General features: G+C 31.4%; 3 protein-coding genes across 3 annotated transcripts; 2 read left to right on the forward strand and 1 right to left on the reverse strand.

The window, feature by feature from the left end:
* Nucleotides 1–1,991: 1,991 nt before the first annotated feature.
* On the forward strand, nucleotides 1,992–4,228 carry LOC115953431. The gene has a single exon (XM_031071070.1). It carries the CDS (start codon nucleotides 2,386–2,388, stop codon nucleotides 3,943–3,945), a length of 1,560 nt encoding a protein of 519 aa, XP_030926930.1. The 5' UTR covers nucleotides 1,992–2,385; the 3' UTR covers nucleotides 3,946–4,228.
* A 6,358-nt stretch (nucleotides 4,229–10,586) lies between these two features.
* LOC115953850 (probable protein phosphatase 2C 65) lies at nucleotides 10,587–14,181 on the forward strand. Its single transcript, XM_031071668.1, has 5 exons — nucleotides 10,587–10,941; nucleotides 11,683–12,054; nucleotides 12,497–12,614; nucleotides 12,717–12,940; nucleotides 13,618–14,181. The coding sequence occupies exons 1-5, from the start codon at nucleotides 10,735–10,737 to the stop codon at nucleotides 14,062–14,064; spliced, it is 1,368 nt and encodes a 455-aa protein (XP_030927528.1). The 5' UTR covers nucleotides 10,587–10,734; the 3' UTR covers nucleotides 14,065–14,181.
* A 1,703-nt stretch (nucleotides 14,182–15,884) lies between these two features.
* Nucleotides 15,885–19,745, reverse strand: LOC115954315 (aldose reductase). The gene is made up of 8 exons (XM_031072237.1): nucleotides 19,573–19,745; nucleotides 18,905–18,955; nucleotides 18,681–18,754; nucleotides 17,591–17,678; nucleotides 17,290–17,502; nucleotides 16,859–16,930; nucleotides 16,516–16,758; nucleotides 15,885–16,140 (listed from the first exon to the last, which is right to left on the reverse strand). Exons 1-8 carry the CDS (start codon nucleotides 19,714–19,716, stop codon nucleotides 16,048–16,050), a joined length of 978 nt encoding a protein of 325 aa, XP_030928097.1. The 5' UTR covers nucleotides 19,717–19,745; the 3' UTR covers nucleotides 15,885–16,047.
* Between the last annotated feature and the right edge of the window lie 4,416 nt (nucleotides 19,746–24,161).

Here is a 24,161-nt window from a genome sequence, read left to right on the forward strand (position 1 = left end):
GATTGGCTCTTGCATGACACTTGGCAAATTTCTGTTGGCTTCTGAATAGTGATAGCAAAACCTAGCAGTAATACATGGTGTTCTGTAATTGGCTGTATTTTGTGGACTTGGTAATGTGACGTGTCAGCTTGTGATAGGTCGGGAATTTTCCCTCTCTACAATTATAATTTCAAATTACTACATTTTCCAAACACCAAAAAAAAAAAAAAAAAAAATCCTAGGGATGTGATGAGTATTGCCTTTTTTCTTCCTCGTGGTTTTATAAACTGGACTGGGGGCAAAACCGTTTTTGCCTCCAATTCTCAGCTTAACCCTGGTTTTGACCAGTTTTCACTGATTTTCAATGGTTTTAGGGTAATTTTACTGGACCAAACTAGTGCACGGTTCTCAATTGAACCGGTTGGTCCGGTTTTTAAAACCATGTTCTTCCCAATTGAATTTCTATTTTGTTGGGTAAAAGTTAATAATTTTCATTCATTATAATTTGAAATTACTATATTTTCCAAACAAACAAAAAAAAAAATCCTAGGGATGTGATGAGTATTATGCGTTTGTAGGTAAAATAATTTTTCATCAATACTAAGTTAAAATCCATATATATATATATATATATATATTTTTTTTTTTATATTATCAGTACTAAATTCAGTCCCAAATTTGTGGGCATATCTAAACCCTTTTTTTTTTTGTGATGTATAGAAAAAGAATACTTCATTTTTAAATGTTTCATTTATCCAAACTTTTATTCTTTCCTCAACTATTTACTATATTTTTTAAGAGAAAATTCCGATTTATTGATGGGAGTTATCTACTTATCTTCAATCCTAAATTTAGCCACCTACAACACATCCATAATAATAGTTAAAAAAAGCTTAAATTCAGGATTTAACAATTACCTTTAAAACCAAGAAACTCTACGTAACATTTTTTATGGAATAACATTTTTTATGGAAGTAAAAATGGATGTGAGTTTTTTTTAGAACAATGGACATGGCTGTGTTATGTGTTTATGATAGTCTTCAAATGTAATCACTTATTACAGATCCATAACAAAACAAGGTACAAAATTTTAATAGTTTTTATTTATTTTGTTGCGGTAAAAGGCTCAAATTTTTTTTTTTTTTTTTGTGTTAGGTTTTTTATTACTGTATTATTTATTTTTATTGAAGGAAAGGCTCCAAGATCCACGTTTATTTATTTTTTTAGTGTTGTTTTTAAAAAAAAAATTATTTAGAAGTGCTACGTCCACAACATTTTTACAACAAATCATAGATGGTTAGTTGTTATTGGTTCAAATTTGAATTTAACACTAAGATTACTTTTTTGTCCCAACAATAATAACCAGTAACAACCTACCATTTAGAATTTTTTGTAAAAATGTTGTGGACATATTATTTCTCTTTTATTTATGGTAGTTATTTATTTTTGTTTAATCCTAGTTTTTTAATATTCAAATGTAATCAGTTGTAAAAGGAAAAAATAAAAAAATAAATTAAAGCATTTTTTAAGAGTAAAGCATGGGAAGTGAAATTTAAATATAATCGGTTGTAAAAGGAAAAAAAAAAGTAATTGAAAGAGTTGAAAACGTTATTGGCATATTAAAAGCACTTTTTTAGAAGTAAAACATGGAAAATAGAATTCAACTAGCAGTTTTTTTTTTTTTTTTTTTTTACGTATTTACCCTGTTAGTTGAAAATTTTGTAAAAAAATAAATTGATGATATTTTAAATATTAAAATTGAAGATTCCCAAAAAAAAAAAAAAAAAAAAAAAAAAACCCTCTTAAACAATAGTATCGACAGAATATATGCCCCAGTCCCCACGCTGAACGCAAGTCACGGTCCTGAGGAGGCAACATCCAACTAACCATCAGGCTCAAGTGGCATTTGCATGATGGCAATCTTAATATTTATGAAATAAAATAATCCACTTTTATATATATTCCCTTTCTACACAACTCTATACGCTCCTTCCTTTTCTCACTTGATACGCGTGGTAACCGGGTAATCCGGTCACTCCCCCCCGCGCTCGTCTTTGTTGTTTATCGCTTATGACTTTCCTATTCATTTCCCACTTTCAATAAAACTCCCCAAAAAAAAAAAAAAAAACTCAGTCTCTGCAAAGCTTCCAGACAGACATGGCCTCACCCCCATAATCGGAACTTTCGCCTCCAAAATATAAACCATGCATTCCCGTTTTACCCTTCGTTTTCCTCTCTATTTCCCAATCTGCACTCTCCTATCTTCTCGCACAACATCCTTAATCGGAGCTAACCACACTTCCGCTCGTTTCTGCTCTCGCTAGCAATAACAACAACAACCCCTTTTTTTTCTCTTTCTAACAATCTAATTTTTCATTCACAAAAAAAGTGTGCATATTTTTAACCATGGACTCGACCTCATCCAAGCCGAGCTTCCTGAGAAACATTCTTGTACGCTTACTCTTATTCGGACTTTTCATCATAGCCGTCCGATTCACCTACGTCGTAACCGTCACAGGCGAATCATGCACCGTTGGTGACTTCTGTTTCTTCTCGTTACCTGAATCTTTCAATTTCGTCATCACAACGAGTACGAGTCCAGAAGCTTCCTCGGCTATTTCAGTCAAACCATCCAACGGTGGTGTTCACGACCTCTACACCAGCAAAGATTGGATCAAGGCCGTCCATTTCTACTCCTCGATTTTCCAAGATCTTGTCGCCCACGGTTACCTCTCGCCGGACTCGAAGTCGTTAACCGTAGAGACCCGAACCGGACAGGAAGTCTACGCTTTGAGACAAATCGGAGTCGAGGACTCGATCGGTATTTTTAAAAAAGCCTCGGGTCCTTTGGTAATTAAAGCGCCACAGAACCGAATCCCGTTCGACAACAACACGTTTGACTTCGTTTTCATCGGCGAGGGAAAACTCGACAACGCGTCTCGGCCGTTGGATCTGTCTTCCGAGATCGTACGGACAGTGAAGCCCGGAGGCTACGTGGTGGCCCACATAGTCCCCACAAAAGATACGTATAGTTTCAATTCTTTCCTTGAGCTTTTCAATTCTTGCAAATTGATCAAATCTCATCAAATCGAAGGTTTGGATTCAAAGTCTTCGATGCCTTTTATACACGAAGTCATTTTGAGAAAAGAGGTCGAGCATGTTATTAAATTTAAGAAAACTAGTGGCAATTCGGTAAATAAATGTTTTGTTCCTGGGCATAAACTGGAATTGGTTAAGAAAGCAGAGCCGTTGATTTCGACGGAGCCGATGAAACCGTGGATTACATTGAAGAGGAACATACAGAATATAAAGTATTTAACATCAATGGCTGATATTAGGTTTAAGAATAGGTATGTTTATGTTGATGTTGGGGCTAGGAGTTATGGTTCTAGTATAGGAAGTTGGTTTAAGAAGCAATACCCTAAACAAAACAAGACATTTGATGTGTATGCAATTGAAGCCGATAAGGCATTTCACGAAGAGTATAGGTTGAAGAAGAAAAAGGTTACATTGTTGCCATACGCGGCGTGGGTGAGGAATGAGAGTTTGATGTTTGAAATTAATCGAGACCCGGGTAAGGAAGTCGAGGAGGATGATAAGGCGAAACGGGGAATGGGGAGAATTCAACCCGCAAAGAATTCGGGTGGTGGTGGTGGTAGTAAGAGGGAGGTGAATGAGATTCAGGGGTTTGATTTTGCAGAGTGGTTGAAGAGCACAGTGACGGAGAGGGATTTTGTGGTGATGAAAATGGATGTGGAAGGGACGGAATTCGATTTGATTCCAAGGTTTTTTGAGACCGGGGCGATATGTTTGATTGATGAGATATTTCTTGAGTGTCATTACAATAGGTGGCAAAGGTGTTGCCCCGGTGAGAGGAGTGCAAAGTATGAGAAAAGTTATGGACAATGCTTGGACTTGTTTAGGTCTCTCAGGGAAAGTGGGGTTCTTGTTCATCAATGGTGGTAACAAATCATACAGATGATATCTTCTTGAAACTTTTTTTTTTTTTCTTTTTTGAAATTTTTTGTTATTTTACAGTTACAAATGTTGTTAGTTCTTGTAATTGTTGGGCAATTGTATTCTGAGATTTTACTTTTGATGCAAGGGATTGGAGCTGAAAATGAAATTTCATTTGTTACAATGTCTTTCATCGGTCTCTCAATAAATCACTATTTAGGATTAGCTACTGTTTAAGTAAAGTTTAGTTTATCAACAAAAAACAGAAAAAGAAAAAAAAGTAAAGCTTAAATGTTTTCTTGTTTTACCATTAAAATGTTGTTGGTTCTTGAATCTGTTGGGCCTTTGTATCCTCAGAATTACTTTTGATGTAAGGGTTTGTAGCAGAAAATGAAAATTTTCGTATGTTCAGTGTCTTTCATTGGCCTTAATAGTCACTTTTTAGGAACTTTAGATGTTGCATAAGTAAAGCTGAACAGAATTTCTAAGTGCTTTGAGCTTTAACTTTGGTTTAAATTTCCATGTAACTAACATTTTGATACGCTTTTCCCCCCCTAGGATAACTTTTTAAGAATACTGGTTACTGTGTTAATGTTACTCCTTATGTTCTAGGAAGTGGTATTGAAGTATCATTATACTGTTGATGAGACTAATTATTGATGCTGTTTTTGAGGTTTGCTCATCTAGAAACCAGTAATCCTGTTCAAATTCATTTTGGTGGAATATGGAACTTGATTTGCAGGGAATATGTGGGTTGTTTAACAATTGAGAATGGTCATTCTAGATGGTGACCTTCCTAAATTGGTTACATCTACACTGCTCATAGAAAAAACTTAGTGATAAGAATATTCTTATACAGGGTATTCAGCATGTTATCCTTATTTTTTTTATCTAGAATTTGAAGTACAAAGATTCTTTTTTCATATCCAAGAACCTGGGTGATTGCTTTAATTAAAGATGAGAACTATATTAGCAGAGGCTTCTTTTTTCTTTTTGGTTAAATTATAGCTGAAGATTCAGTGTAAATACAAGCTGCAAGTCGGCAACCCCTTAACCTTTTATGTGACATTGAGTCTAATTCTTGCTATGAGGTTGCAGCTTGTTGCATTTCCAATTTTCCGTTGAAGCGAGTGGCGAAATTTATTAGGCTGTCTGTGATACTGCAGAATCTAGTAGTTGTACAAACTAAAAAGTACAAACATACCAAAGTTAAAAAGCTATGTACATGAGGTTAAAATGATCAAGAATCTTATTTGCAGCAGCTTTCAAGAAAGTTCAAATTCAACTATGATGGAGTTTGTTGATACAGTCTATTAATCACGATTTCTTGGCTTAAAGTAACATCTGAATGTAAAAATTACATATTTACAATAGTATGTATGAGTTTATGAGCACAATAAGTCTAGAAACACAATAATTTTCAACTGTTGAAATGAAATGTTGTGATTGTAATGCTTATAAAAAAGTGATATCCAACATAAAATGATGTTTTAATCACAACTTATCACATCAAACATTACAAAAAGGACAAATATTTTGAGTGTCTTCATCACTGGAATGAGCATAATCCAGTCAAGGTAAAGGAAAGATCCTTTCCTGCCAAAGAAAGATAACTAAAGCAAGGCATCGAGCTGTTGATACTCGATAGCAACATTGTGCTGGGTCTTAATATCTTGGTGTAATGGCGGTGAAAATAGCCAAATAGCATCTTTTTGCAAACTATGTTGCAATCTACCACTGTTTCGAAAATATATAGGGATCTACCATTTTTTTGGTACTCGAGTTTGGTGAAATCGAGTTTTTCATGGTACTCAAGTTTATGGAATTCGAATACCATAAAAAATTTTCAAAATTTTTCAAAGTATATTTTTTCAAAAAACTCGAGTTTCAAAAAAGTAGTAGATCCCTATATATTTCCAAAACAGTAGTAAATTGCTAATTTTTTTGCTAAATAATGATAGTGGGCCATTTTCGCCGTGTAATGGCAACAATATGAGGTTCAAAATTGAAACTTTATACTGATCTGTGTCGTTTGCTTAACAACTTTAGCTAGACTAAAAATAGACGTTAAGAGATGCTTGAATGGGAAAATTAATGTTTGTTGGTTCTGTTATAGCAAAAGACAAAAGCCCGTGATATGTCTAAGGCACCCATTGAATTGGGAAGGAAAACTGGGGCTGGAAAGGAATGGTTTTCACTTTCCACTGTTACAGTAAAAAGATGAAAAAACCAGTGTCTTGTAACTTGTAATACCAAGAGAAAACGGACGAGAACAATGACACTGTACATCATCTGAAATAAATTAGGACGCCTCATAGTCTCAAACAAACGGTTTGGGGAAAATCAACTAGTCCTATGAGGCTATGACACATTTTTTTTTTTTCACAGTTCTTTAGATGGTGTGATTGTAGTATACGAAGGAAAAGGGAACACGATCACTCCATTTAACTGTAATAAAATAGAGTTCCTAATATATCGGATGTATGAGATAAGTATTGCATGCGGCAATGGTGCTATACTAATCACAATTCGTATGTGTGGCATAAGATGAAAAGGAAGAAGATAAATGATGTTATACCAATCACATTTTGTGGATGAAATAATTATTGCATGTAAAGGAAATGTTTTGATAAACACTACTTGCCACATGTGTCAAGATCCTAGAGAATCAATTTCAGGTTTTTTATTTTATTTTGCTGGATCTAACGGTCTACAAAGTGACACTTCATTTAAAATTTAAAAATAATGTTATATTGGTTATTGGGCACATCTTTAGATTTATATTTAATTTGAATTTTGAAATAAATTGATTTTAAATGGAAATGATCCTAATATTTGTTGCCTCAACAAATTTTTTTTATAAATAAAAAGTGAAAAAAAGTTTTATCTCTATTATTATTTGTGGAAAAGAAAAAAAGGACGCAAAATAAAATGATAAAACTCATCCATTTTAGTTGGTTTTGTACAGTCGATCTCCAATGAATTCTTTGTCTCAACATGTTTAAAACTGAGCAAGCATTGCAATTGTAGTACGAATTCTGTTTGAGAAATGTAAAATAAATTTAAACGTAGAAGAAAGAAACACGAAAGCACGAAGGCAAAAGAACTAAGAAAGGAATCAAAGGAGGGAAAAGATATATGTCTGCTTTTGGCTTATCAAACAATTTATGCCTAGTTGTGGCTTAAGCAAACTGACCATCTAAAATTCTATACGTCTCTTTGCTGTCTCTTTCCCTGTCACACTACATTATTCCAAGCCGATATTCAAATTAATCCACAACTGGAAATTATTCTACTTTCAATTTCTATAATGATTTGGATGCCCTATCATCTATACTACTTTATTGAGAAAAGCCATTTTCTTTTGTCAAGAAGAAGAAGCTCGAAAAAGCCACTTCTTAATTATATTTTGCTCCTCCAAATTAACGTCGGCCCATCAAATTTATAAAAAGGAAATCAGTCTATCAAGATGCGTTTCTAGGGACTCAAATTTTGCTCGAAAATAATTTCAATCTCAATGTCATTATTTATTAACGTAAGAAAATAATGTTAATGATGGGTCTAGATAATAATTAACAAGAATATAATTTATAACAATAACATTACTTTTTTTTCTTGTTTTATTTTGCTAAAGAAGATGATGACCCGTGAATTGGTTAGAAAATTGTTCCTCGTTTCTCTTTTCTATTGGACAGCAAGATATTTCTTAAAAATAAGTTCTACTATGGTATGATATATATTATAAAATTGTAATTTTACACATTTTAAGCCAGTAAACAAAAATCCCTCCCCTCCCAACTATCAAATTATCAACAAAACTCATATATAAATCAAATCAAGACGTCTGATTATCAAAAAAAAAATTCAAATCAAGACACCCATTGCATTTTTTTTTTCCTCTCTCATTCACTTATTGATGATATTTTTATTCCATCAGAGGCAAGAATAATTAAAAATCTTAATTATTGTTGATATGGAATGGGACAACTAGTTAGGGGTGTTATCTGACTTTTCACAATTAAGAGTGCATACCATCTGTTAATTCTGGGTGTCAGAGACCGAAATACAATAGATGAATCATCTTTTTTTTTTTTTTTTTTTTTAATGAATTATCTTAATTAATAAAACTTTTGAACAAGAACAATAGAGGATAATATGATCAGATCGATTAAGGTGCCCCTGAAGATACTATTTTTTGTGTGATTTTCCCTTGTTTTTACTGTGAGACTGTTCTACAGGATATAGGACCAAGCTTCAAAGTGGATCGCGCAATTTAAAACAAGATAATTTACTATAAATAAGAGGTAAAAAATGGTGAGGTCAAATTTGTGAAGAAGGTATTTGATATCATATGATACCATGTTAGCGGTATCAAAATCCAATAAGTGTGAAACATGTTAACAAAAAATAACTAACATATTAATAATTGAAAAATATGTATTAGTGAATAGTTATTTTTGCACACATGTCTCTCGTTTATTGAATTTTGATATGAATAACGTGGTATCATTTTATACCAATTACTTTTTCGAATTTGTGAATCATTACAAAAAAGAGATGGCTTGTCAACATAGATAAATATAGGATAGGACATGATTGGGTATAAGCCTAAAATGGAGATGAGGTCACAGATCACTTCCACTCCTCTCTAATCTGTCTAGATATTGAGCGTAAAAAAAAAAAAAAACAAACAAATCCAAAATTTGCTTACTATTTTATGAGATTTTTTTTTTAATAAAAATTTTTAGTTGTAGAAAAAGATGTATTATAAGTGTACATTGCACTTCGACTCCAAATTATAATTGTATTTACATAATACACTCTGAACTTCAAAATTTTACAATTTACATTGCAATTCTATGTTAATTTACAATGTCCACCCAAATGTGTAATTAAATTAACAGTTTAGTAGGCATTTATCCACCCTAAAAATATGAGAGCATTAGAAATGTGTTTCATAAACTATAGGCGAATTTGCAATGTGCAACTTAAACTAGAATAGTATTTACAATTTTCACCACTTTGAGTCTATTTGGATGGTGGTGGATATCATAAATTATTCTTGAATTATGATTTTTTTTTTTTTTTTTTTTTTGTGAGAGAACTCGAATTTTGATGTTCATTGCAAAGTTTAAGATGTAATGCAACCCATATTTATATCCTCTAATAAAACATTGCCGCATAAGATTTTTTCAAATGAAAACATAAGGTCTAATACACACTCTTATTGAATTAATTTTTATTAGGCCTTATGCTATTATTTGGGAAAAAAAATGACATGGCATTGTTTTATAACTATGATATATGTAAAGCTAAGCTCATTTGACTTTTGATTAACCATATAATATTTTGCTACATAAGTTTTTGTATTCTCACAATTTTACATGTCAATATTTTAATATATATCTTTTAATTGGACTTAAATTATATTCTATAATTTAATTATATTTTATCATTTAATTATATTTAAACTCTCAATTAAATGATTGAATAGATAGTTTAATATAAAAACATAATCATAATAAATATCTATTATTAAATATTAATAATTACCATAACCATATATTTAATATTTCCATATAAACACACAATCATAATAAATATAAATAACTATTAATAAATACCATAAATATCATATTTCATATACAAATATAATTAAAATAAATGTTTTTCTAATACCATCTATCATAATTATCTTTTTTCTTTTCTTTTCTTTTTTGAGAAACTCTATCATAATTATCAAGTTTCATATTTATATACAAAATAAAAGATAGATAAATTATTTTTTTAAATAAAATAATGTTTTATTGAACTTTCCCTTGCTTTGAACAACTTGTTGAGTAGTCGAAATATATAAATATGGACTTTACAACCCAACTTAATTTAATTTAATCTCATTGCAAATATCCCTATATAGTTTATGGTGGATGCTTGTAATAATAATCATATATAAGAAAAATAAAATAAAAAACCCACTTGTTACTCCTATACCATTATTAATTAAAATGATAGTTTATACATTATTGTAAGTTTCTTTAAAAAACATACTCCCATCTTCTAGTATGTGTGTTAAAATACTTAGTATTCTAAACCAAAAAAAATAAAATGACAGCAGAACCTATATCAGCTTTATGGGTTTAGTTCCACTACCTTCTTCACAAACCAAAAAAAAACTTATGGGTTTAGCTTATAATAATATTGTTGTGGTACAGTTCAAAAATGAGAAAACATGATATGCAGTACAATTCTATCTCATTTAAAATGATTGAAGATAATGATGTATGTAGATTTCTCTTATTACTAAAAATTAAAACTAAATTTAGATAATAAACAACAAAATGATAGGGAGGGTACACCTGACAATTGTGAAACAGGCTCTGTCTCTAGCAAGCGAAAAGATCTCTTTGACTTTACATGGTTATTACTTTTAAGATTAGCACGTCTGAGAATTCTATGTTCAGAGAACAACTAACATAAGAACGAGGAGCACGGCGTTTTTTATTCATCAAAATTCAATTGTTTGTTGCATTCTTTATCCAAATAGTTTTTAATTTAAAAAATTAAAATTTTAAAAAAGACATTTCCATTTTCAAATCAATGATTGATTCCTTGTTTACAGCCATTCTTGTCCTACCATATAAATACTAAAAACAACTTTTTCTAGGCTTTACACATCAAACCCATAACCTTGAATTCTCTTAATTCCTTGGTTTCTCATTCCATACAATCAGTCCCTAAGAAATCCTCCCCTCATTTTCCAGCACTTTCTTTCCAGAAAGTGCTTTGGCATTTCCATAAATGGGAGCTTGTTGTACTAAGGATGTCAATTATGGAAGGGCCAAGGAGGATGATAGGGATGAGAATGAAAACCAGTTTGATGAGGGTGAAACACAATATGGGGATGGTGGGGCTCGTATAAGGTTGGAAGGACATTCTAGCTTCATATCAATGTACACCCAGCAAGGAAGAAAAGGCACCAATCAAGATGCCATGACAGTTTGGGAGGTACATTATTTTCTTTGTTATTTGATAATTCAATAATTAGATGTGAGAGAATTAAAATCCTAAAAATTTCCATTAGAAATACCAGGAGATACCAGATAAACTAGAAATCTCTTTGTCATTATCTTTGTTTTATGAAAACTTGTTCTTGCAAATATCCATCTTTCTGTCGTTTTTTTAAAATTATAAATTTAATTAATTTTGTTTGTATACTATCTAAAGTTATTTTAATTTTGATGCGATTGATAAATATCTTGGCTTTAATTCATGCTTCGTTTATGTCTATTCTAATTAATGCCCAACTAGTTGACGTTTAAAGCAATGGACGTTGTATATTATTCTTTTGTGTACATGTTTTAAAATTTCAAAACATTTCCAACATATTTTTGTTTTGTTATTCATCAGAATTCTCGTCAATGCTGCTGTTGGGTATTTATCTCTTGCTTTGCTAAACCGTCTGTTGCACCTATCAATCCATGCTCTAGAGTAGTTTCAAATTAAAAATACAATTTCAAAAGTTTCAAACTAAACCTAAAATTTTAAATTGTTACAAATAAAACTTTATAGTTTCAGCTAGTTTCAATAGAACCATAAACTTTTAAAACGGTATCTAATTAATTAAAACGTTTTAAATTTGATTGGAGATTTTATTTTGAAGTTCATGCTTTAATATAAGCACCAAGTGAATCCTATAATTGTTACTCAAAAAAAAAAAAAAGGTGAATTCTTTAATTAATATTTCAGGATTTTACTGGTGATAAAGAAAGGCTATTCTGCGGTGTGTTCGATGGTCATGGTCCCTTGGGTCACAGAGTTGCACGAACGGTACGTGATAATTTACCCTCAAAGCTTACTGCAGCAGTAGAAGACTCACAACATAATAGATGCAAAGACTTTGGTGCTGATGATGAAGAGGACCATGATCATAATGATCACAGTGACAGCAGTCTGGATAGCAAAGATAGTATTGACAATGAAAATAGTCAAAATCTCTCATTTTCTTCATGGGAATCAAGTTTTGTCAAAGCTTTCAATGAAACAGATGAAGAACTTGGTCTAGATTCCTCCATTGATAGCTATTGCAGTGGCACTACAGCTGTAACTATAGTTAAACAGGTATTATTCAACACCATTTGAAAGAGTCTCTTTGACATTTTCTAGTTGCCAACTTTAATCTACCAAAAAGCATGGAGTCATATCTGTATAATCTTAACAATCCATGTACTATATATATATATATATATATATATATAATCTTATGATGACGGTTAAGATTAGGTAGGTATAGTACATTTCTACCGACCAAAAAAAAAAAATTTATATATATATATATATATATACATATATTATCATTATAAATAAGATTCAACATGTGAGATTTTTAAATTTTAAATGAGACATGGAATAAACAGTAAAAACATAATTCAAACTCGTCACTTGTTTTAATAATGTGATAAACTACCATGTGTTGCAAAGGCCTAAATTATTTGAAAATTATGAGTTAAATCATTTAATTCGTTATTCTAACAATATTATTGTTGGCCATTGCTATTTATAGGATGAACACCTAATAATTGCCAACTTGGGGGATTCTCGAGCAGTTCTTGGCACTAGAGGAGATAATGATAAACTTGTTCCTATTCAACTCACAGCTGACCATAAACCGTGTGTTCCTTGTGAGGCTTTCTATTTCATCCTTCTTTGTTTTCTTTCTCTTCCTCTCCTCAAAGCATGTAATTGATCTTCTCTCTTTCCTTTTTATTCTGATGTTGGCTCAGCTGAAGCAGAAAGAATCAAGAGTTGTGAAGGTAGAATTTTCGCAGCAGATGAGGAACCTGACGTTTATAGAGTATGGATGCCTGAATGTGATTGCCCTGGTCTGGCTATGTCAAGAGCTTTTGGAGATTTCTGCATCAAAGATTGTGGCCTCATCTCAACTCCAGAAGTTTGTTATAGGAAAATCACAAGCAATGATGAATTTTTAGTTCTAGCAACAGATGGGGTAAGAATTCAAAATGCAGAATTTAAAAAGCCACTTATATGTTTTGTAGAAAATAAAATAACATGCTTTAGACATTTTGTAAAGTAGGAGAAATTATATCATGCACATATTGTGCTATACTTTCCTCTCACATAAAATCTAAATTCCGTATGAATCACGTATAAAGACAAATTATTTAATAGACTAAACTACAATTCATGTAAAGAATCCACTGATCGGGTCTACCATTATATGAGAGGATAACGTAACACACCAAATATGCTAAAGAATTTCCTTATAAAATTCTAATATTTATATGAAATGGAAGTGTAGTATATCATGTGCACAAATAATTTCACATAATATACCTTCTATGATTTTATTTCTTGCGTCATGAACATGAGACTTACTTTTATGTAAGTGGGAGGTACAGTCCTACAAATATACAAAATAATTTCTTTTATCTTGTCCTTTTAATGAGAAATTATTGTTTTATACTCTAAATGTACACTCTATGCGTACAATGTCCACAATTTCACACAAGATACACATTTTTTTTCTTTTTTTAATATTCACATTTAACACATGTTATGTACAGACAATATACCAATAAATCAGAAACAAACCAGTGTGATATGTGGTGAGGATATGGAATTTCCATAAGCTAAAATGTATTGGTTTGACTATGTATTTTGCAGGTATGGGATGCATTGTCTAATAACGAAGTTATAAGAATAGTTGGTTCAGCAAAGAGGCGATCCACGGCAGCCAAATTGTTAGTAGCTCATGCGATTAATGGCTGGAAATATAAATATCCTACTTCCAAGGTTGATGACTGTGCAGCCATATGCTTGTTCTTCAAAAGCCAGACAACCAAGTCCATGTCTAAAAATAGTAAGAGTAATGTAAACAACCCAAAGTTTCTTGACTATAGGTCCATTAAATGTTGTGGGAAAAGCCCAGAATCTGTGATTGTGAATGACAACAGGATTACAGTGATAGACAGAATAGGGTCAAAGAAAGAGTGTGGTGCTCTTGATGGAGGAGTAAGTAGAGTAAATACGATATTGAAGATTTCTAGGTCTCTCAGCTTTATGAGTCGGAGGAAATCATCAAAGCGTTTTGATGAGGTTGAAGCTCATTAATTAGCAATGTGATTTTCATTTATTGACAAATTTATTCGAAACCCATCAATATTGGGGTTTAGTTTTACCTGTGTAATTTCATTCCTTCGAATTCACATATATATCTCTTTTCTCTAATTTTGAGTTGTGGCAACATAAAAAGGGCAATTTTTTTTTTTTTGGGGGGCTCCTCTTATAAGTCAAAATAATTGCTGTAAATAACAAATTGATGATCATAGATAATTCAAACAAAGCTAAAATTTAAGTACAATTCATTTTCTTAACATATAAAACGTTACATTAAATTTCTCAATTAAACCCAAATATATAACTGCATTGAATTTAATTTTTTTTTAAAAAGATAATACTATTTATATTTTATTTATATTAGTCGTACATCAAGAAATCAAGAAAAAAGAGAAATTGAATCTTTTAAAGAAATTATTAATCATACACTACACCAACAAAAAAATTCTTTGAAAACTGTATTGCTATTTTCTTGAATTGAATTTGTAATAGTTATAATTTCATTGAATTTAATGAAAAATGTATTGGAATTATGGTATTTTCGTTGAATTCAACCAAAAATGTATTGGATTTAAGATATTTGCTCATTTGCCAAACATAAATGAAAAATGGGCTAGATTCAAACAGAGGAAATTGTTAACTACCTCTACACCAACACAAAGAGGAGATTTTTTTAAAGGACTTTGTTAACAGGTATCGGCCAGCACCTGTTAATAAATTAACCGTGGTTCATTTATAATCTATCACAAATTTCACCTGTATAGGAAATTGGGAAATTTTACTTTTCAATTGTTATTTTGCAAAATGATTTGACTTTTTCCATCTAAACTGACATAGCTTTAATACATATTCAATTTTTTCCAAATCCCTTAAAAAAAAGCTTTAATACATATTCGGTTTTTTCCAAATTCCTTTAAAAAAAACATGAATAGTTTATTTTAAATTTTATCATATTAACGGGTGCCATACAGCACCCATTAACAGCACTCTTTTTTAAAATTTAATTTAGAAAAAGCTAATGCACTGAAACTAACAAACCATAGTTTTACTCTTCAAATAAATTAAAGCCCAAGTTGAGGGGAAAGCAAAATAAGCTCTTTTTTTATATATAAAAATAAATAAATAAAAGCTAGATGTTAATATTTGGATTTGAATTAACCGAAGTGGTTTTTTTTTTTTTTCTTTTTTTGGGAGAATCAACTAACAGTGTATTCTCAGTGTCACACTAATTTAAATAAATAAATTTTTAAAAAAAAAATCTATGTACTAATACATATACATGGTTTTTCTTTTTCTTTTTTTCCCCGACCATACAAACCAAGTCCTTTACTAGAACTCTATATTTATTGAATTAACTAGAACTCATGGCATGACTTAACCATTATTAAATCTGTTAAAATCCTATCTATCCAGCAAGATCTTTATAGCGTAATAACATTGTTTAGTTCTCTAGTAAGCTCTTCTATAACTTAATGACATTGTTTTAAATTTTAAATCCTATCCACCTACTTGTTTGTTGAGTTGTAACTTCTGTAGGTAAAGAATTCTCATCTACCAAAATAATGCTAATTAATGGTTAGCGTTCGTTGTACATACACCAAATTAATGCTAGTGAAAACGTGGTAGACGTCAGTCCAAGACTCTTAGAACACTATTAATTAAGCAAGTCTAATCCCACCACTAGGGAATAAACCTTAAAAACATTGACCAGATCAACCCCTCACTGGACCAACCTCTTAGTAGGACCTTGCTATCCATACAATAAAAATAAAAATAAAAAGCTTAAGCTAATTTTCATATAATCCCATCTTTTGTATAATCCCATGTCATAATTTTCATATAAGCAATTGCCTTGTAAAATTGAAAATTAAAAAACTTTATTTATTTTGTTGCAACAGTACAAGAAAGTCATTGAGCTGAGCTCAAGCTCATTCCCCAAAAGTTGAGGTCCATTCTAGGGGCTACCTCATAAGCTAGTCACTGATCCTCATGATCCCATATATCATCTGCGCTTCTGAATGGCCCTGATTCCTTGTTCACAAACAAATCTTCACCATCCAGGACTCGTCTCTGCACCCATAACCAAAGTTAATGTCACACATTTCTATCAATGTGGCCTAATTGATGCATACAATTGCCAATACACAGTACCAAATTCCAAAGAGCAATGCTAAGGAGTACAAAAAGTTCTAGAATCTTGTTCACAACTACTAATATGATAAGTTGTGATTGAAATAACATTACGTTCGTGTGATACTCTATGCACTTTAATAATCATTATAAATTGTAAAAAATTTGTGTTCCTAAACTTATTATTGAATTGAAAAATATCTGACATACTCTATGCACTTTAATAATCATTATAAATTGTAAAAAATTTGTGTCCCTAAACTTATTATTTGAATTGAAAAATATCTGACAAGATGGAATTAGAGTTAGACATACTTGATCTGAGATACTGCAAAGGGCTTGGAAGTCTTGCTCTGGGATTTTCCACCCAAAGACCTTGATGTTCTCTTTGATCCTCTCTGGATTGCTTGATTTGGGAATCGCACTTGTTCCTCTCTGGATGGCCCATCTCACTAGCACCTGACCCGGGCTCTTGTTAAGCTTCCTTGCTATCGTTTCTACAGTCTGATCATGGATCAGATCTCTACCTCCTTCTGATGAGCCCAGTGGTGTGTAAGCCTAGGAAGAAGGAATTAAATTATGCTTGTCCAAAATTACAAACAGAACCATATGACAAATATTCTAATAAGGCATCCAAATAAGCTAGTATTATTCTTACAGTGACATGAACGCCATTCTTCTTGCAAGCCCCTAGCATTTTATCATTTCTCCACGCAGGATGCATTTCCATCTGAGCTCCAAAAACACACAAAAATAACCTCAAAATAAAATGTTGATAATGCTACATTCAATTTTTTTATATATAAATACCAAGTTCTTATGTCAATCAAGTAATACTAATGCTACAAACTAGGTCTTTTTCACAATATTTTTCAAAACTTAATTGGCTAAGTTGACAAGTTATTATTGATTTTCGCATGTCTCATCACTGAGATTTTGATATGTCTATCACTAACAATTTGTCACCTTAACCGCTGTGAAATTGTGAAAACATTTCCAAGAAAAGATGTGTCTATACTGCATATTGTTGTCAATTATATCTGGAAAACTAAACTTCAATTCAATTACTGCATATTTTAATGTTATCACCTGACACACAGAGGGCATAGTATTAGTTTGGGCAATGCCCAGTAGCTTATTGAGCTTCTTAAGACTAAAATTGCAAACCCCAATGTCTTTAACGAGATTTTCCTTGACAAGCTTCTCCATTTCTCTCCAAACCCCTTCCATGTCGAAGTCCAATATATCACCAGGCTTGGGGGGTTTGCTGGCACCATCTTTAAGGTGGAAAGGCCAGTGAATCTGCCATGCAATGGAATCAAAACCTCTCATGTTTGCATTATTTATATGTAAGAAAAGCTAGCTAAGACAGAGTATATACAAAAATTACCAAGTAAAGGTCTAGGTAATCAAGTTGGAGCTCTTGAAGGGTATTTTTCAGTGCTGGACGAACCATATCTGGGGACAAATCAGAGCACCTGAATTCACCATCACATAACACAAAAATGAGCTTTTGGTTATCATACTCCTCGTGGACTCGGTCTTTAACTAACCTGTGCCTTTTAATAGTCTTAATCAATTGACATCTATTTTGGAGAACATAAAGTTACTCTTAAATTATTACAAAAGGCTAGCAATTTAACATCTAGCAATTAGAAAATGTTAAAGTTGTTGTCAATTTCTTGTAAAATGCTTCCACAAACTTACCCCCAAAACAAAAGGTAATTCAGATTAATTGTAGAGGTGACAACAATCTCAATTTGCAAGTCATTGAAACATAACATAATCCACAAAAAATGTAAGAGCAGGGATGTTTCCATAAACTTTTTTTTTAAAGTGTGTTCTTAGGTATAATACTAATTTTAGTAGATAAAATTAATGTGTTATCAATTCACTAAAACAATGCAAACCCTCATTTATCATCTCGTTGATGTGAAAAAATCACATTCACTGACATTAGTTTATTATCTTTTGCGGTAAAATTTAGAGTTGATCTAGAGTTGATCGTTATACTTCCATCTCAAAAAAATAGTACGTGTCTGTTTCGCTAACTTATTTTACTATTTTGCTTATTTTTGTTATTATTCATGAGTCTCACTGCAGTTTTTGGTACTATTCATTGGTCTCATGGTACTATTCATAGGTCTCATTGTACTATTTCAACTAACCTTTACCTTTATCTACAGTACTTTCAACAAAAAAAATTTTAAATTTCAGCAAAATAAACGGATCACAAACAAACCCTAAGTCTTTGATGAATGAGACTCATGATTATGTGAATTGGAAATACATTATTATTATACATTAATAAGCTTAAAATATTCATAAATTTGTGCTAAATAGTAAATAGTACTAAATCAATCATAAAAAATAAATAATTATTTTTTAATTTGTGTTTAAGACTTTACCACAAACTTATATAGTTATATATAATATTAATATTAATACTACTAATCTATTAACTATCATATATTAATTACCATAGCTTAGAAGTAACAAAGAGTTCCTTCCTCTCAACTCCTGCCGACATGGCAGCCTTGAGTCCCTGCCCAACCTGTCAGCAGATACGTGTAAAAAAGAAAATTATCTTGCTGTATTGTATAGATGATAGATCACTATGGTACTAAGTTAGAAAAGATTTGTTTTAAAAAAAAGGGTTATAAAAGAGTTTAGACTTTAGAGAGAGAGATAGTGAGAGCCATGCCTCTTTTTGAACTCCATACGCCGCAGCCGTGTCTATGTGCCTATAACCAGCCTGCAGCATTAATGGTCAAAAACCCAATTGATATTATTAGTCTACAAGTAGAAGCTAGATATAGCATAGATCTCTTGGAGGAAACTATAGAAAGAATCAACCAGAGCATGAAGAGAAGTTAGTAATAAAATCAAGAGTCATGTTAACAAGTGCTCCAATTCATTTTAAAAAAGTTTTGACGACATCACTTTTATAGGAAATGAAAAAAAGCTGTTAAAATATTAATTTTTTTTTCTTTCCCATAAAAACTTTTTCTAACTGGATTTTTAGCCAGGACATTCGCTAACATTTCCCTAAAATCAATGCCCCTAATGTCACAAAGAAGTTAGTAATAACTCATTGTCTCTGGAAAGATCAGCATTCCTTGTCTGTTAAAAAAAAAATCAATGAGGTTTGTTGTTTTCCAGAGCATGCTGGTGCTGCTTTTTTAGGCAAAAGTAACATGTCCCATGCATGTTACAAAATAATTATCTGAATTTGACGGCGATATAAATGATTCATATATAATAGACTCAATAATACAGATCTACATAGCACATGAATTCATGTCCAATTTATAGAACTTTATAGGTTAGATTAGTGACATGCCTAAAAGAACAATTGTAGGCATGCAGTACCTCAACAATGGCAGTGAACACAGATTCGCCAGCTTTTGAACCAGATTTCCAAGTGCCAAACCCAACCGCTGGTATGGTGTGGCCACTCAACAAGGAAAAATATTCTGCCTGTTGATCTTGCGGTGTAACTGTTGCCTGTGCCATGCTTTGCTTTCTTTCAAGATTTTCAGTGTGATTTTGGATTTGGTTGTGGAAATTCATGTAACATGTTTATATAAGGCTCCATGGATTACTGCATGTAAGACACGTTCAAGGCTTTTAGAGCTGGCGTGTCCTAATCTGGGTCAGCTTTTTGACACGTTTGCCTATCATTTTTTTTCTTTTTTCTGGTTTGCCGAGTTGCGAAAATTCAGAACAATGTAGTTAAACATGAAATCCTTTGCGAATGTGATGTGCAAGACTGCAAGAGTGCAACATTGTGTCGGTTTGGAGCTTTCAATTAGTTTAAGTTAGTTGTCAAAAAGACATTACAAAAGGCTCAAAGTCACTTCATAAAATAACTAAAATGTAAATTACAAACCCTTTAGGTGATTTTAATTTTTGCTTCTAATCTATAAAAAAAATTTGATTTAATTATCTCAAGTTTAAAGGCTTTACATAGCTTTCCCCTTCCCCTGTAGTGTCAGTGTCTTAGGCTTTACATAGCTTTCCACATCGGTAGTGTTTGAATAGGAAAAGTCCTTTAAAACCCTCTTCTATGACTGCAAGAGTTATGCACTTTTGTAGTGGTTTTTGAGGTTATGTATCAATTTCTTTTTTCTTTATCTTCTTTTTATAGAAGAAACATCGTAACTTCCATTCATGACTACTTATCAAATCGGCAAGAATCACAGTTTTGATATCAGGAGGAACATCTTTTAACCAAGCAAGAAAACAAGATTGAAATTTCAAATTTAGTCCTTCTAATTCTGTTAGTTACACAGCATGCTAAATGTGATTATAAACTCAAAACAACGTAGGTTAATAATCCACGACTGGGACAAAAAAGACAATTTTATAATTTACCTCCTCTAACTTTGTTTAAAATTCAATCAAGTTTTGTATTATTACTATTATTATTATTTTTTTAGTCAATTGACATACTTCTTGTCAATTCACTCCTTCTATCTACTTCTTAGTGTGTGTGGGTTGTAATTCTCTCTCCTTCCTTGAACTAATTTTCCTCGATCTAATCAACATTTACTTTTAGTGGTACTTGGTACTAGTTGTGTTTTTTTTTAAAAAAAGAAACTTTCAACTTATGGCATCCGTTCTTGATGATAACTCTTTATCATCAGACCAAGACACCAATCGGTTTTTAGTGTAAGCGGGGATTGAACCGCAGATCTTTTATTCAACCATCAGAGGTTTTATCAATTGAGTTAACTGGAACCTACTATTACTAGTTGTTGTTGATAGGCAAAAAAAGTAATTTTTGTAGTGATACTAATTTTAGCAATTTTATTCTATAAAATTACACTTTGCCCCCTTTAATAATATTATTAATTCTTTTAAGAGTAATGCTATTGTCACAAAATTTTCTACAATATTTTTACAAACTATTAAGATAGAAAATTCATATTGGTTCGCGCTTGGCCCACCACTTAACACTATTTTTTGACTTACCAATAACCACTCACTATATTAGCAATTTGTAAAAAAGTTTGTAACTCTAGTATTCCCCCTATAAAAACCATAAAAAAGTCAATAGATCTAAAATCTAAAACAAAATATACAAGCCCAAAAAATTAGCACAACAACAAAAGTTACTAATAGTGAATCTAAGCTCAATTAACCAATTTTACCCAAAACAAACAACTTAACCCTTTAAAAATTTTTAAAAAACTCTTTTGTCCTTACCCAACATCAAAGTCACACACACCAAAAAAAAATTCTTTCAAGCGACTAAATAGTAGTAAAGCCAAAAGTTGAAACCGCCATATATAATCAATAATAGATCCACCTTTTTAACTCTAAGTCCTGGTTACGTCCTAAACCCAATTAATATAAAAATATTGAATCTCAGTTAAAAAGAGCCCACCAGACGAACGCTTGGATTTTTATTATAGCTGGGAAGCACAGGTCATGGTTGGCCCAAAACGAAGGCGATGAAAATAATTGAGTGCAAATTGGGCCGAGGGACAGTTTGGGTTTTAAAATCTATTCCAATACCCAATAACTATGGGTACCTCTTCTGTATCTTTTTACCAAAATTGAATGCTCACTTGTTACTTGTTAGAAGAGGTATAAATAATATGTACGATATATTTATCTTTCCTCCCACTTTATATCGTGTGGACCTTGCAGACGTTTAGGGTTCACACTTCACATACTATGAGAGCATACATATCTTTGATTCATGAGATACTATTACCAATTTGAGGTCTTTTTTTCTCTCAATAATTTATCTTATTATGTATTACATATATTTATCTTTCCTCTCACTTTATATCTTGTGGACCTCGTAGACATGTAGGGTTCACACTTCACACACTATGAGAGCATGCATATCTTTGATTCATGAGATACTATTACCAATTTTAGGTCTCTTTTTTCTCAATAATTTATCTTATTATGTATCACATATATTTTTCTTTTCTTTTCTTTTTTCTTTTTTTTTTACTTCACAATTATAAAGACCACATGCTATGCAAAACCAATATATATATATATATATATAAATACTTTCTCTTCCTTTCAAACTCAAACCAAAGTAATTGTTTGGATTATATATACTACTAAATAAGATAGGAATACTTAATAGACCAGAAGCTAGGTAACTAAAACTTGTAGTTAATTTAAACAATTCCAACAAGTTGGGAGTGTTTGGTAGAGAAGTTTGAGTAATATTATTTAAATATTTTTTATATACATATAAATAAAAAAGTGTGTGAAAATATATGTAAGTATGTTTAAAATGCTTAAAAGATTACTTAAAATAGGCTATCAAACGGGTCCAAGTCTTGCAGTTGAACTAATATTTTCAGTTGTTTCTAATAAAGATGCCCAACATTTAAATCCTTTTTACCACATTCTTGTAACTATAGAAATTTTTTTTTTTTTAAATGTTTGAAAAAAAAAAAAATAGTATTCATTGCCAAAGCCTCTTATAAGTGGCAACTTGATACTAAATATTTCCGACGATTATTCAAATCTTACCTCTCAAATATCGAATTATCAAATAAATATATATAAATAAAAAGTCTTCACTGAATTATTTCCCATCAACAAAATGACATAAAGATAAAGATAAAGGAGAGTATGGCCCTGCCTTTTTAACCTTTTGAAAAAATAAAAATAAAAATAAATGAGGAGAAGTACGTCGGTGTGGAGCTAAGGACAAATATAGAGGTGTTGATCAAAGTGTAGATTGCTCTGATGGTACAATTTGAATTGAAGGAGATTGCATGCATTGCTGCCACCTGATGTACAACACAATGTACGACAATTATTGAGTGGACAACACTCCACTCTATTCCAATTTTTCGTCATTGCAGAAGAAAAAACCAACGAAGGCCCCTTGGAATTTGGATCATACCAATACATCAAGGGTTATTCTATGAATCTATAGGACCACAAATTTTGGCCACACTTCTGTTGTGAAAAAGATTTGTGTGTCTTGGACTTTTTCAAACATCAGTGTACGGCCCATTAAATACATTAAAGCCTGCAATTTTTCTGACTTTAACCTTTTTTTTCTTTTTTGGGGCACTTGACACATGCTTTGATTCTGAATTATGGCTTAAGCAAAAAACATAAGTTAATGCATTTTTCACCTGGATTGCTTTGGGCATTGTGAAAATTGAACCCTTCTTTTTATATGACCCCAGTTTAAGGTATGGTATTTTGCTCTTTTTTTTTTAATTAGATAATGCAAATTAAGAGAATTTGAATCTATATTTTCACTGTATATACTAAAAGATATAAGTTGAGATATAAGACTCTCGAACAAATTTTTTATTTTTTTAATAATTCACTTTTGAAATTTGAAGATACAAATCCATGATATCTAATATTCTAATCCACTAGGAGTATAAATTATATAAACATTAAAAAAAACTCCATATAAAACCAAAACACTACACAATCTATCTTATACTTCTTTTTTTAAGAATATATAATTACTCAATATTGTGATATGATACTTCTTAATCACACATGATAATGAATCCCATTAATTAAATGAGATTCATTAACATTCATCAAAAAAGAAATATGTTAACAAGTGCATAAATGCATTGATTAAGAAGGAATCGAGCAAGTCACAATGCATTGAAAATTAGAAAAAGTTGATAAACAAATACCTCTTTAAATGAATGCTTAAGCAACTACCCAAAAACAATTTATCAATTGCCAAAAAAAAAAAAAAAAACTCAAGCTCAACTAATAGGCTTTGCTTATTAACTGAATACTAATTTAATTTATAATGAAATCCACCAATCATGTTAGGAAAGAGAATCAACTCAATGTGGGAGTATTCAATAAGAGAAATGTTACATTCAAAATACTGCCACAATAAATTTTAAATGATACTTTGTTATTGGTTGTTACTAGTAGATATAAAAGTAATTTTAATTGTGGATTCAAATTAAAACCAATAACAACTTATC

This window comes from Quercus lobata, chromosome 7 (genome assembly GCF_001633185.2).
Source record: "Quercus lobata isolate SW786 chromosome 7, ValleyOak3.0 Primary Assembly, whole genome shotgun sequence".
Taxonomy (NCBI): domain Eukaryota; kingdom Viridiplantae; phylum Streptophyta; class Magnoliopsida; order Fagales; family Fagaceae; genus Quercus; species Quercus lobata.

Bases quoted from the DNA above. Each gene is read 5' to 3' on its own strand.
- LOC115953431 (XM_031071070.1), top strand. From the start codon at position 2,386: ATGGACTCGACCTCATCCAAGCCGAGCTTCCTGAGAAACATTCTTGTA.
- LOC115954315 (XM_031072237.1), bottom strand. From the start codon at position 19,716: ATGGCACAGGCAACAGTTACACCGCAAGATCAACAGGCAGAATATTTT. The intron at 16,931-17,289 runs GTGATAACATTA...TTTGGAGCTCAG, and splicing joins CTATGCCCTCTGTGTGTCAG to ATGGAAATGCATCCTGCGTG. The intron at 16,759-16,858 runs GTAAGAATAATA...CCTTCTTCCTAG, and splicing joins AGAATGGCGTTCATGTCACT to GCTTACACACCACTGGGCTC.
- LOC115953850 (XM_031071668.1), top strand. From the start codon at position 10,735: ATGGGAGCTTGTTGTACTAAGGATGTCAATTATGGAAGGGCCAAGGAG. The intron at 10,942-11,682 runs GTACATTATTTT...TTAATATTTCAG, and splicing joins ATGCCATGACAGTTTGGGAG to GATTTTACTGGTGATAAAGA. The intron at 12,615-12,716 runs GTGAGGCTTTCT...ATGTTGGCTCAG, and splicing joins CCATAAACCGTGTGTTCCTT to CTGAAGCAGAAAGAATCAAG.